The following is a 12,535-nucleotide window of genomic DNA, read 5'->3' as shown; positions in this document are numbered from 1 at the left end:
TTCTAGGTTTTTTCAAACCTATCCTCAAACCCCAACCTATCCTCAAATTTTGCCTTGGAATGGTGAAGATTCTCTTTAACATCTCAAGCTGTATGTAAACCAGATGCACATAAGGTATACTGTATTTTACAGTTACTCCAGTAGAACATCTTCTCTTTCCATGTACAAAAGACAAGTTTACATCCTTTTCCTGACCTTGGTCTACCAACAAATCATAATGATTTCCCACCTTGATCTTGGCATGCTTCTCATCTATGAACTACTTCAGGTGAAGACTCTTTACATCAATCCTTCTACAAGTACATGGCACCTACCTTTCTAATGCTTTTAGCATTTGGAACATATCCTGATAAAAGTTCTGCTTCAATCATAATCATGTTGGTTTTAGTTCGTTTTCCTAAGTAACTACAAAAGAACACATTAATGTAATTTGAATCAACTCTAGGTTCTCATTTAACATTATTTTAATCAGAAACAAGAAACAATATTATAATTCAAATAAATTAAAACAAATTTAAAGTTATTTTTGTAACTTGCTTCTTTTTGAACAATATACAGCAGTATGTAGATAGGTTCTGATGAATGGTAATCATATATGACTTAGTTTACCCATTTTTGTACCAGCCTGTAATACCCCTTCATTGCCAGGCCATTTTCAATGCTGTGATAGTGTGACTGACAGACAACCAATGTTTTTATTAAAATTTTTTACAGACCATATCAAATAAAAATGCTACAAATTTTGGAAATAAACAAAGATGTTAGTAATGAAGTGGTTAAAAAAACAAAACACGGAGCTTGGTAATGGTGCTCTAAATACAGAACATCATTAATACGGTATATAGGTCATACACAGAGGGAGGAGGTGACGGGCTTAATGTACAGGTCAAAATTGGGGCAAGGAGATAAGGGGTTAATGTACAGGATAAGAGAGGCAAAGGATTAATGTTGATATACAAGTCACATAGAAATGTGATGGTGCTGAGATGTACAGGAGAGGAGGGGAGATAAAAGGTTAAAAAAAATCCCACAATCTTACCATAAATCTGCGGCCATCTGAGCCCTCGTTCACACTGAGGGCAGGTTTGAGTTCAGCTGAAATGATTTCAGTGCGAGTTTGGGGGCAATTTGAAAGACATCTGTGTGGGTTCATGCACAGACGTCTATTGAAATCATCCCCGAAATCGCCAAAAGTAGTACTACTTTTGGGAATTGGTGCAGTACCGCAAAGTCGACGTCGCACCTCTCCGGACGGTGCGGTTCCCGGAAATAGGCTCTGATTTGGCATGCGATTTGACATGTCAAATCGGCCAGATGTGAACGGGGGCTAAATTCCTCCTCTTCCTCCAATGTGAGTGTGTTTATATTTGTATTCATTGTCACAAGGCACAGAGCCACTCTGATCAGCTCTTTGCATTGGTATTGCTTTACTAAAGGCAAAAAGAGTGTTCACTTGCAATAGAAGTTGCACTTAAAATACATTTAGTCTAGTGAAAGAAGTGAAGCTCTGCTGACTTTCATCATCCAACCATGTGCAAGCAAAAAATTCTAATTACATTTTTTCCTTGGATGTGATTGAGTATACTTTGCAAAGCAAAAATTCACCATATTAACTAATCTAGAAAAATAACCTTGCAAAGTAAACATCCTATTTGTCTTTCATAAATGAATCCTATTGTGTCTATGGTCTGAGATGTCTGATAATGACTCAGATCACAGCCATTTATGGGCACACTGGGAGCCTGTGTGTTTTCTGAAGTGCCGTTTATTAAAGGCACTCTAGAAATACATGTCCACCCCTCCACAATTTCAAAACATACAGGGGTAGTAATGTGGTTAAAGACTATTTTTATGTTCTGAGTTTGCTATGAAATTTTTAAACTTGGGCCATTTTATAAAGGAGTGAAAGGTATTTGGAGCCAGGCTTACAACATAAGCAATCGCCGCTTCCTGAAGACATGTCAAACGAAACGGACGTAGAGGCGTCACCTGGTCACGTACCGAGGTCACCTCCGGTTCCCTTTGGCTCACAGCGGTGCAGGGTGGAACGCATGCCAGTGCACACGAGTCGGGACCATCTCCAACAATTTGTTTCTATGCCATCCAGCCTCAGTCCTGGGCCTTGGGTACTCCTAAAGTAAGCAGCCATTTGGCTTTTTATTTGAACATTTTTAAGTTTAAAAAACGGGATTACACTATTTCGGACCTTATCTTCTTATTTGCATATGCCGTCCTGAGTCTCCATGGGTTAATAGGCTATTCCATCATCTGCTTATTTCATCTGTTAATACCAAAGGCCAACTTGCTATGAAGCACATTTGAGCACTTTTTTTTCAGTAAAAGGGTCTACTACTTGTGGTAAGCTGCCTCCTTTTGAGCACTTTTGTGGGTGTCCTTATTAGAGTCGGTGAAGGTGGATCATTAACAGCTTTTATCACTGGATATTATTCCACTGGATGTTCGTGGAAATTGTTGTGGATCTTGCAGTACACTACAGTTCTATGGACTCATAGCAGCACATGAAACTATTGAATTTATGTTATTGTGATTATTTATGGAATATTGTTATTATATTCATTTATTTTTCACTTAATGATCACTAATTATCAAGTTTATCTATTAGGCACCTGTCACCATGGGGACTAGATGTTAACGTGTTTTTTTTTTAGATATTTAGGTTATATTAGGTAGGCTGGTGTTTCACTTGCTGTTCATTTATTTATTTATTTATTTTTGATTATAGTTATTTTTATTTAATAGCTATTAGCGCACTCACCCGTTGTTTTAATTACAACATAAGCATACCAAGAAATTAAGGCTGTGAATCTGTAGAGATAGTTACATGTACCTTGGGGATCTAAAAGACTTGCTGTTAAAAAACATGATCCTGGCAAGCCCTATTGACTGACTACCTGAACGGTCCGCCCGTGTGAAAGAGCCCAAAGGTGGCTGAATTCTGTTTGGAACCCAAATATGTTACAGCAGCAATAATTCAAAAATGTTGTTTTATATGGTTACATAAGTGCAAAACTTCTGAATAGTACTAAACTGACTTTGACCTGAACTAAAAAATAGCTACAGCTGTTGAGACCCTTGGATCCTTTGCCCAGGCTGTACTCCGGGCCTTGCCTTCCCTCCAAGTTGATAATAAAGCATACCCCTTCCAAATGCTATGCTTCATCATTAAAAAGTCAAATGGGGATTTGGCTTTTGGACAGCTAATTGAAAGGTGCAGGGCTTACTGTCAGAATACATGGCATAAGCCTGACTTAGAAGCATTTCACAGACCCATGTAAAGCCCGGGCTAAGGATCTAATGCCCTGTACAGACAAGCGGTTTTCCTGTGGGAAAAAAAACGGTCACACAAAAGTTGGGTGAACTTTTAACTGCCAAGAACGCGGTGACGTAAAAGACTACGACGAGCCGAGAAAATGAAGTTCTATGCTTCCAAGCATGCGTCGGAAATTTTGCACGTTGGGATTTGTACACACGATTGGAAATTCCGATCAGTTTTTTTCCTGGCGGGAAAAAATAAATCCTGCTCTCTATCTTTTTTCAGCAGTTTTTCCGTTGGAAAAAGTCTGATGGAGCATACACACGGTCAGGATTCCCAACCAAGAGCTCTCATCAGACTTTTTCCAACAGGAAAACCGATCGTGTGTACAGGGCATAAGCAACTCCAAGTGATCTGGGGGTTGATTTCAAAACTAACACAGATAATCTGATGCCTGAACATCAGCACTATTGTTACAGAAGGCACTTTTTTTAGTCAACTTCGCCTTTGAGTATACATTGGATGTTTGATCTCACCTGGCTTCTACATGGACATCAAACTTTGTCTGTGCATCCCGGGTGCAGACAGCTGGATCGGTGGTTACTTTAACAGAAAAGTGAACTTCACGCTCGTCAGGAACCTCAGCATAATGTAGATGTGCCTACAGAGGGATATGCGATTAAGACATTTACATTTGTGTTTTTGTTTTGTTTTTTCAATATGACATGTATAATTTTGTTTTACATAAATAGAGCTTTCTTTTGGTGGTTCACCACTTTTTTTTATCTATTGCTAAAAAACAAAAGAAAAAAAATTCTTAGTTTCTGTTATAACATTTTGCATTTTTTTTTTCAATTTTCCAAAAATTGAGAAAAAAAAAAATATTACAACTTCAAAAACTCACAGTTTCTCTTCCTAAATACCTTGGACTGTCTATTTTCCAAAAAACGGTCATTTGGGTGGTATTTGTACTGTCCTGGAGTTTCCGGGCCTCAAGAAATTACATAGGCTGTCAGTACATCAGGATTGACTGATTTTCAGATATACAGTGGGTGTACAAAAGAATCCCCCCCTTTAAAATAATCACATTTTGTGTCTTTAAAGCCTGAAATGAAGACAGACACAATTTTTGTTGTATCCATCTGTATTTTCTCTGTGCAACGTATAAAAGTAAAAGATCTAACACCAACATGTTAGAACAACAGAATTACTGAGTTGGATAACCCCCCCCCCCCCCCCGTTCCCCTCCCTTGTAAGTGTTTTGTTGAACCACATCTTGCTTTAATTACAGCCTTTAGTCTGTTGGGATTTGTCTCTACCAACTTTGCACATCTAGACTTTGCAATATTTGCCCATTCTTCTTTGCAGAATTGCTCTAGTTCAGTTACATTTGATGGTTACTGTTTGTGGTCTGCAGTCTTCAAGTCATTCCACAGATTTTAAATGGGGTTTAAGTCTGGACTCAGCAATGTAAGGACATAGACCTTTTCTAACTTAAACCACTTTGTGGTTATTTTTGCTGTTTGCTTTGGGTCATTGTCATGTTGGAAGGTAAACCTTCTTCCCATTGACAACTTTCTGGAAGCGGACAGCAGCATTTCCTCAAGAATGTAGTGATATTATGCCACATTTATTTTTCCTTCTATCCTGACAAAGTGCTCCAGTCCCCGCTGCAGAGAAGCATTCCCATAACAGGATATTACCACCCCCATGCTTTAGGAATGGTGTTATCTGGATGGTGTATTAGATTTCCACCAGACATATCGCTTGGTGTTGAGGCCAAATAATTCAATTTTAGTCTCATTTGACCAGAACACCTTTTTCCATGTGGCCTCAGAATCTTCAAGTCACGTTTTGGCACAGCTCAATGGTGACTGCATGTGGCCTTTCTGGAACCCTCCCATACAAGCAGCACAGTGGTGCAGTGAGTAGCACTTTCGCCTAGCAGCAAAAGGGTCGCTGGTTCGAATCCCGACCACGACACCATCTGCCTGGAGTTTGCATGTTCTCCCTGTGCATGCGTGGGTTTTCTCCGGGTACTCCGGTTTCCTCCCACACTCCAAAGACATGCTAGTAGGTAAATTGGATATTGTCCAAATTGGCCCAGTATATATATGTATATCTGTGTGTATGACTGTGTGTCCCAAGCGTGTCACGATCCTACGGGGTAAAATGACCGCACCAGCCAAAACAGACGCTGGCTGGAAAAAGCGCCCAGAGGCGATTCAGTTCGCATGAGTTGCGCTATACAAGTCATTCATTCACAAGCCATATTTGTGGATAATTTGTGATCATTGTCATCACATGCACACAATGACCACTCTGTCATAAATTCCTGCAACTGCTTCAGAGTTGCTGTAGGCCTCTTGGTGGCCTCTCTAGCCAGTTTCCTCCTGGCTCTTTCAGGAGCGACGTCCTGATCTAGGGGGGTCTGTGTTGTACTAAATACCTTCCACTTCTTAATAATAGACTTCACCGTGCTTCAAGGGATGGATAAAGCCTTTCAAAGCCTTTAGTATCTATCTCCTGACTTGTGCCTGGCCACAACTTTATGCAGGAGATCTTTTGACAGTGTCTTGCCACACATAGTTGATTGCTTGCTTCAGTTGCACTACCAGGGACTGAAAAGCTCCAGGAAAGCAATTTTCATGCTGAGCTAATCAAAATGACCACAGATGATCACAGTTGAATGTCAAATAGCTTTGTGCGCCATTGAGAAGGTGATTAGTTACACCTGATTGTGTTTACAAGTCATTTTAGAAGGGGGGTGATACTTTTTCAACTCAGTGATTCTGTTTTTGATTTTTGTTTATTTTTTTCCCGATATGTTGGTGTTATATCTTTCACTTGGATGTCATACAGTTATGTCGTGTACACACAGTCGGAAATTTCGACAAGAAAGGATTGAGAGCTGGTTCTCTATTTTTACGCTCGTCTGTATGCAATTCCAACGTGCAAAAAAACATGCATGCTCAGAATCAAGCAGAAGAGCCAAACTGCCTATTAAACTTCATTGATCTCGGCTCGTCGTACGTCTTGTACGTAACCGCGTTCTTGAAGGTCGGAATTTCCGACAAGATTTGTGTGACCGTGTGTATGCAGCATAAGTTTGAGCTAAAATTCCGTCAGAAAAAATCCACGGTTTTCTTGTCGGAATTTCCAATCGTGTGTACGCGGCATAAGTTGCACTGAGTAACTACAGCTCGATAAAGCAAAAAGTGTGCCTGTCTTCATTTCAAGCTGCAAAGCAACAAAACGTGGGGTGATTATTTTCCATACCCACTGTATACACCGATCAGCCATAACATTATGATCACTGACAGGTAAATCTGAAACAGAATATATATTGGCCTAAATTGATGAAGAAATTCGATTTTTAAAAATTTTCCATTGCATATGTTTTATAGCAGAAAGTAAAACAATTTTTTTTTTTTAATTATTGATTTTTTTTCTACCACCAAAAGAAAGCTCTGTTTGTGGGAAACAAAGGACGCCAATTTTGTTTGGGAGCCATGTCGCCACAGGCAATTGTCAGTTAAAGTAATGCAGTGGCGTATTGCAAAAAATGGTCAAGTGGTTAATGTTTTATTGGTACATCAGGGAGCTGAAAACTAGAAAAAAAAGGCATTAATAACATAACATCAACTTATTTTTCCTTTTTGTCTCTTTACTCGGATTTGATAGGCGACCTGCAGGTTTTATAGGTAATCTTCCCCCCCCCCCTAAAAGGGGGAACAAGATCTACCATTTGCACATTCTGGAAACATTAGAGAGCTCAAGGCGGTTGGAAAAAACAGCATTCTACTCACTTGAGTGTAAACACAGCCATCTCCTTTGATAGAGGCGGTGTAAGTTCCTGGGACTTTAGGCAGATCCACTGTTTGGACAAGGAGGCTGTTCTGCTTGGTTACGTGAACCTCTCGGTGAAATCCTGAATCACCTTCAATAATAACAGTTGAGTCTCCCTTCTTGTGGTTGACGGCCTTGGCATATTTAGCAAGAGCATGAAGAGCTAATGTAGTGTCCTGTAACATATAAAATCAATAATAAACAATGTCACTTAATTCCATATTTATCCATTTGCACAACTTTGTATATTATATGCATTCTCCCTCAGACCATGCAATCAGTAATGCAACTAAAGCTGTACAGAAAAAAATATATTTTTAGCTAAACCTCAGCTTAAATATTTGTGTACCCCAACAGTGAACACAAACATGCTTCCTGCAGTTTTAATCACACTAATACTTGGATATTTAAAGTGATACTAAATACAGTGGAACCTTGGATTACGAGCATAATACAAAGTACTTGCATATCAAAGCAAGTTTACCCATTGAAGTCAATGGAAACGAAAATAATTTGTTCCGCATTGACTTCAATAGCATGCAATACTGCATGTGGCCAGTGGTGGGGGGGGGGGGGCAATGGAGAGCCTCGGAATCACTCGGAAAGGTCACCTCGGAAGAGGACACCTCGGCAAAACTCAGAAAACCTCGGAAAGGCTTGAGAGCTGAGTATTTACGAGATTTTAAGAGCATTTCCGAACAGTGCCGACACCCCCCACCTCAGGCCAAACACAGTATTGCACACCGCTTTGGCTTGAATCCTGCTTGTTTTGCGAGATAACACTCGGAAACCGAGTCAGGATTTTTTTAAATACAGTGCTCGTATTATGAAACACTCGGTAACTGCGTTACTCGCAATCCGAGGTTCCACTGTACACACTGTTTAATTTACATTTAGCCAGATTCAGAGAGGTTTACGCCGGCGTATCAGTAGATATGCTCTGAATCTGCGCCGTCGTAAATTTAGGTGTATTCTCAAATTGAGATACACTTAAATCTAGCTAAGATACGACTGCGGGCGCTGTCGTATCTTAGCTGTCTATTTAGGCCGGCCGCTAGGGGCGTGTACGCTGATTTACGCCTAGAAGGCGTAAATCAGCGATATACGCCTATTCACGAACGTACGCTTGCCCGTCGCAGTAAAGATACGCCCTTTTACGTAAGGCGTTTTCAGACGTAAAGTTAGTCCACCAAAAATCTGGCCCAGCCAATGTTAAGTATGGACGTCGGTCCCACGTCAAATTTTTTAATTTTTACATCGTTTGCGTAAGTCGTCCGTGAATGGGGCTGGGCGTAATTTACGTTCACGTCGAAACCAATGAGTCTTTGCGGCGTAATTTGGAGCATGCGCACTGGGATACGTCCACGGACGGCGCATGCGCCGTTCTATAAAAACGTAATTTACGTGGGGTCATGCTTTATTTGCATAAAACACGCCCACCTCTTCACAATTTGAATTAGGCGCGCTTACGCCGGCACATTTACGCTACAGCGCCGTAACTTAGGACGCAAGTGCTTTGTGAATACAGCACTTGCCTCTCTAACTTACGGCGGCGTAGCGTATATGAGATACGCTACGCATGCCTAACGTTAGGCGCATCTTTTTGAATCCAGCTAAAAGTCCCTTGCCTTTCTGTATGTGGATGCAATTATTAAAAATAAAAACCTAAGTATCTTTTTTCTAATTGATATACGTACAGCTGTCACATGACCCAGATCTTTCCCAGCCTGTATGCAGGGAAACCTAAGCAGAAGGAGCTTCTAGTCCTTTGCTGCTGGTGACATGTTCAGAAAACAAACAAAAAAAAACCATTGGAATACAGTGTAAAAATAAATGCTTAATATCAATAAATTGTTTTAAATCATAATACAAATATATATTTGAAATGAAGTCTTTATTATTTTTTGGCAATAACATGGTGTAGGTGAATTTCTTCCAGTCACACACTCTGTCTTAAAATAAGAGAGAGGCGAAGCCTCCATTAATCTACATGTAATACCCCTCCCCCATTTTGTGTTTAGCTGGATAGTGGGCATGGAAGAGGGGGGAGGGATTCAGTGGTCATTTACCACTCTCTATACACCCACCTGAGTGACTCTATAGTCACATGGGCAGCTCAGATGTGATAGGGAGGGAATGCTCAACATAGAATATCACAGAAAACTGAGCATGTGCAGAGTTACCACCACAGCTGCAAAATCCCTAGCTGAATTGGGGACATGGACAGAAGGTGGAGATAGCAGGATCAACCATGTATTTTACAGAAAACAAATCTCATAGTGAATGAGTGAGTATGAACAGCATGTGGGTTTAGTGACACTTTAATAATTATCAAATTCCTGCAACCCAATGTGGGTTCCTTTCTATTCGCAGCAGTGAAATGTAGAATGGCAGATGGACAATGATGATTTTTACTGCCAAAGGTGATGCCAAGCACTTACTAATGTGTTTTGCCATGCTTAAAGCGGGGGTTCACCCTATTAATAAAAAAAAAAAAAAAAATTTCCTCTAGCATAAAATGAGGCATAGTAGCGCGAGCTACAGTATGCCTGTCTTTATTTTTTTATCCCCGTACTCACTGTGCACTCGTAGCGACAAGATTCCGACCCCCCTCGGGGAATGGGCGTTCCTATGGAGAGAGAAGGTGATTGACGGCCGTCTCTGGCACGTCACGCTTCTCCGGAAATAGGACTTGGCGCCTGCGCATAGTCTGTGCGCAGGCGCCGTATAGCGCCGTGAAGAGCCGAGACCTGTTCCGGCTGTCTTCGGGGAGCGTGACGTGCCAGAGCCGGCCGTCAATCACCTTCCCTCTCCATAGGAACGCCCATTCCCCGAGGGGGGTCGGAATCTTGTCGATACGAGTGCACAGTGAGTACGGGGATAAAAAATTAAAGACAGGCATACTGTAGCTCGCGCTACTATGCCTCATTTTATGCTAAAAAGTTGTCATGGAGGGTGAACCACCGCTTTAAAGAGGAAATAAACTTTCTCAATCAGCATGAACTATTTTAATCCTTATGCTGCTAGCCTTAGTAAATAGATAGGAAGGTATATTATATTTACATTACTATTAAGTTACATTATTATTTTACATTTCATTAGTTGCTTCCTGGTTTGTGGCATAAGTCAAAATGATGTCATGCATCCCAGGAGTCTTCATGGGAATTGTTTTCTTTCATCTAGAGGAGGGGAGCTCTCAGCTAAGAACAACCTTCTGCTTGTATGCCTGAGCTAAGGGCAGATGGATATAAGGAACTAAATGCTACATTAATCTTCTGCCCTTACTCTAGATCAGGGGTGTCAAACTGGCGGCCCTCCAGATGTTGCAAAACTACAAGTCCCATGAGGCATTGCAAGGCTAACAGTTACAAGCATGACTCTCACAGGCAGAGGCATGATGGGACTTGTAGTTTCGGAACAGCTGGAGGGCCGCCAGTTTGACACCCCTGCTCTAGATGAATGTGGCTAGAAATGCTAGGGGGGAGGGGGTGCTTTTTTCAAGTAATTTCTCAACAAAATAAAGCACTTGGAAATGGATGGATGGGTGAGCTTGCTTTGAATATTAAACATGAACTAAACAGCATTTTCAGATTATGGTTCTCAGATATAGTTAAGTTCTCGGTGAGGGAACCAGGAAGTGAACAGCTCCGGCTTCACTGTCCGATTCCCTACGGCGCATGCGCGAGTCGCGCAGCGCCGTACTCACTGTTCCCTGTTGTGTTCTGGGAGCCGAGTGTTTCCAAGAACACAACGTGGGGGGGGGGGGGCGGGAAGCAACGTAGTCCCCGCAGAGAGGACTCCCGGAAGTGGGTGCAAATACCTGTCTTTAGACAGGTATCTGCACCCCCCTGAAAGGTGTCAAATGTGACACCGGTTGGGGGGAGGGTTTCAATGAGTGGAAGTTCCACTTTAGGGTGGAGCTCCGCTTTAATCAATCTGAGATCGTCAAGGTACACTTATGTGCTAAAGTAACAGTTATAATCAGAATAAATAGAGTATTGTAAATATATAACCTGAGAAGAGTAGAAGCCACCCCATGGATTTTGTTTTGATGCAAGCCAATGGACAGAATAAGCACTTTGTTCAAGATCTTTGTGGTCGATTATCTTGTCAGAAAGCAGAGCCAAGATGGCATATGAGGATATTTCGACATCTCCATGACGATAGTCAGAACCCAGCCAGTGCTTGATTCCACCTAAATTTGGATGTACAGTGCAAATTAAAATATCTGCTTCAAGCAATACATTAACGTACATATGTTATGAGAGACATGTATAGGCTGCCATTGCTGAACTCCCTGGCTGTCATTCCAATAGTCTGGCCACAAAATATTCTGATTCGCTCATCTGGAACAGGTATAGTGGCATAGCATGAGTTGACCACAGGGGCATTTGCCCTGGGCAAAAAAATCCTAGGGGTGCAAAATTTCCCCAGACCGGCAGTAATTATTGGACACAGGATGATGATGGGGGAGATTGATAGAGCTGTGTCCTGAGAATGTGGCTGGGCAAGGAGAGACAGAGCCGTTTTGGAAGACAAAGAGGCAAGATTTGTTCTAGAGACTTTGGTGGAAACAAGTTTTGAGTTGGACTTTGAGAAAGAACCATGAAGAAGATTTCATCAATGGAAGTTAAGTAGCAGTTTAGTATATATATTGCATACATATTGTACATGCTTATTTGCTAGGAAGATTGTTTGTACATTGTAGACATATTTTTATTATACTTTGCATGCTATTAATTGTGTATCCTACAGTTTTATGTGCAGTTTTTCCTGTTCAGTAAGTACATTAATACACCACAGAGGTCTAAGATTCGTTGGCTTGTACCGCAAAGAACCTTTAACCACTAGCCTACCAGCCGCCGCAGTTTTACGGCGGCAGGTCGGCTCGGCTGCGTGAAATCACGTAATATAACGTGATTTCGCATTTCAGCCACTAGGGGCGAAAAATATGTAGAAGAATACGTATCGGGCTAAACTGAGGGGAAAAAAATGATTTTTTTTATATATTTTTGGGGGATATTTTCTATAGCAAAAAGTAAAAATGATTCTTTTTTTTTTTTCAAAATTGTCGCTCTATTTTTGTTTACAGCGCAAAAAATAAAAACCGCAGAGGTGATCAAATACCACCAAAAGAAATCTCTATTTGTGGGAAAAAAATGACGCCAATTTTGTTTGGGAGCCACGTTGCACGACCGCGCAATTGTCAGTTAAAGCGACGCAGTGCCGAATTGCAAAAAGTGGCCCGGTCATTGACCAGCAAAATGGTCCGGGGCTGAAGTTTTTTAATAGACACCAATCAAAACAGATGGCGATTCCTGTAGGCTGAATGTCATGAAACAGACCGATGGACTGTTTTCATTGGACAAACCGATCGTGTGTGGGCCCCATTGGTTTGTTTTCCATCGGTGA

The 12,535-nt window shown here is 41.2% G+C and overlaps 1 protein-coding gene across 2 annotated transcripts in view; it reads right to left on the bottom strand.

Moving 5' to 3' along the window:
* Positions 1 to 12,535, bottom strand: part of LOC120946921 (alpha-2-macroglobulin-like protein 1) — a 221,074-nt gene that overhangs the window by 30,566 nt on the left and 177,973 nt on the right. For both annotated transcript variants that reach the window (XM_040361745.1, XM_040361746.1), the window contains exons 29-32: positions 11,137 to 11,318; positions 7,084 to 7,299; positions 3,811 to 3,935; positions 315 to 405 (exon numbers count right to left, since the gene is read on the bottom strand). In XM_040361745.1, the coding sequence (XP_040217679.1) occupies positions 315 to 405; positions 3,811 to 3,935; positions 7,084 to 7,299; positions 11,137 to 11,318 (614 nt within the window). The remainder of the gene's footprint in view (positions 1 to 314; positions 406 to 3,810; positions 3,936 to 7,083; positions 7,300 to 11,136; positions 11,319 to 12,535) is intronic.

This window comes from Rana temporaria, chromosome 8 (genome assembly GCF_905171775.1).
Source record: "Rana temporaria chromosome 8, aRanTem1.1, whole genome shotgun sequence".
Lineage (NCBI taxonomy): Eukaryota > Metazoa > Chordata > Amphibia > Anura > Ranidae > Rana > Rana temporaria.
This window is presented reverse-complemented; position numbering and strand designations above follow the sequence as displayed.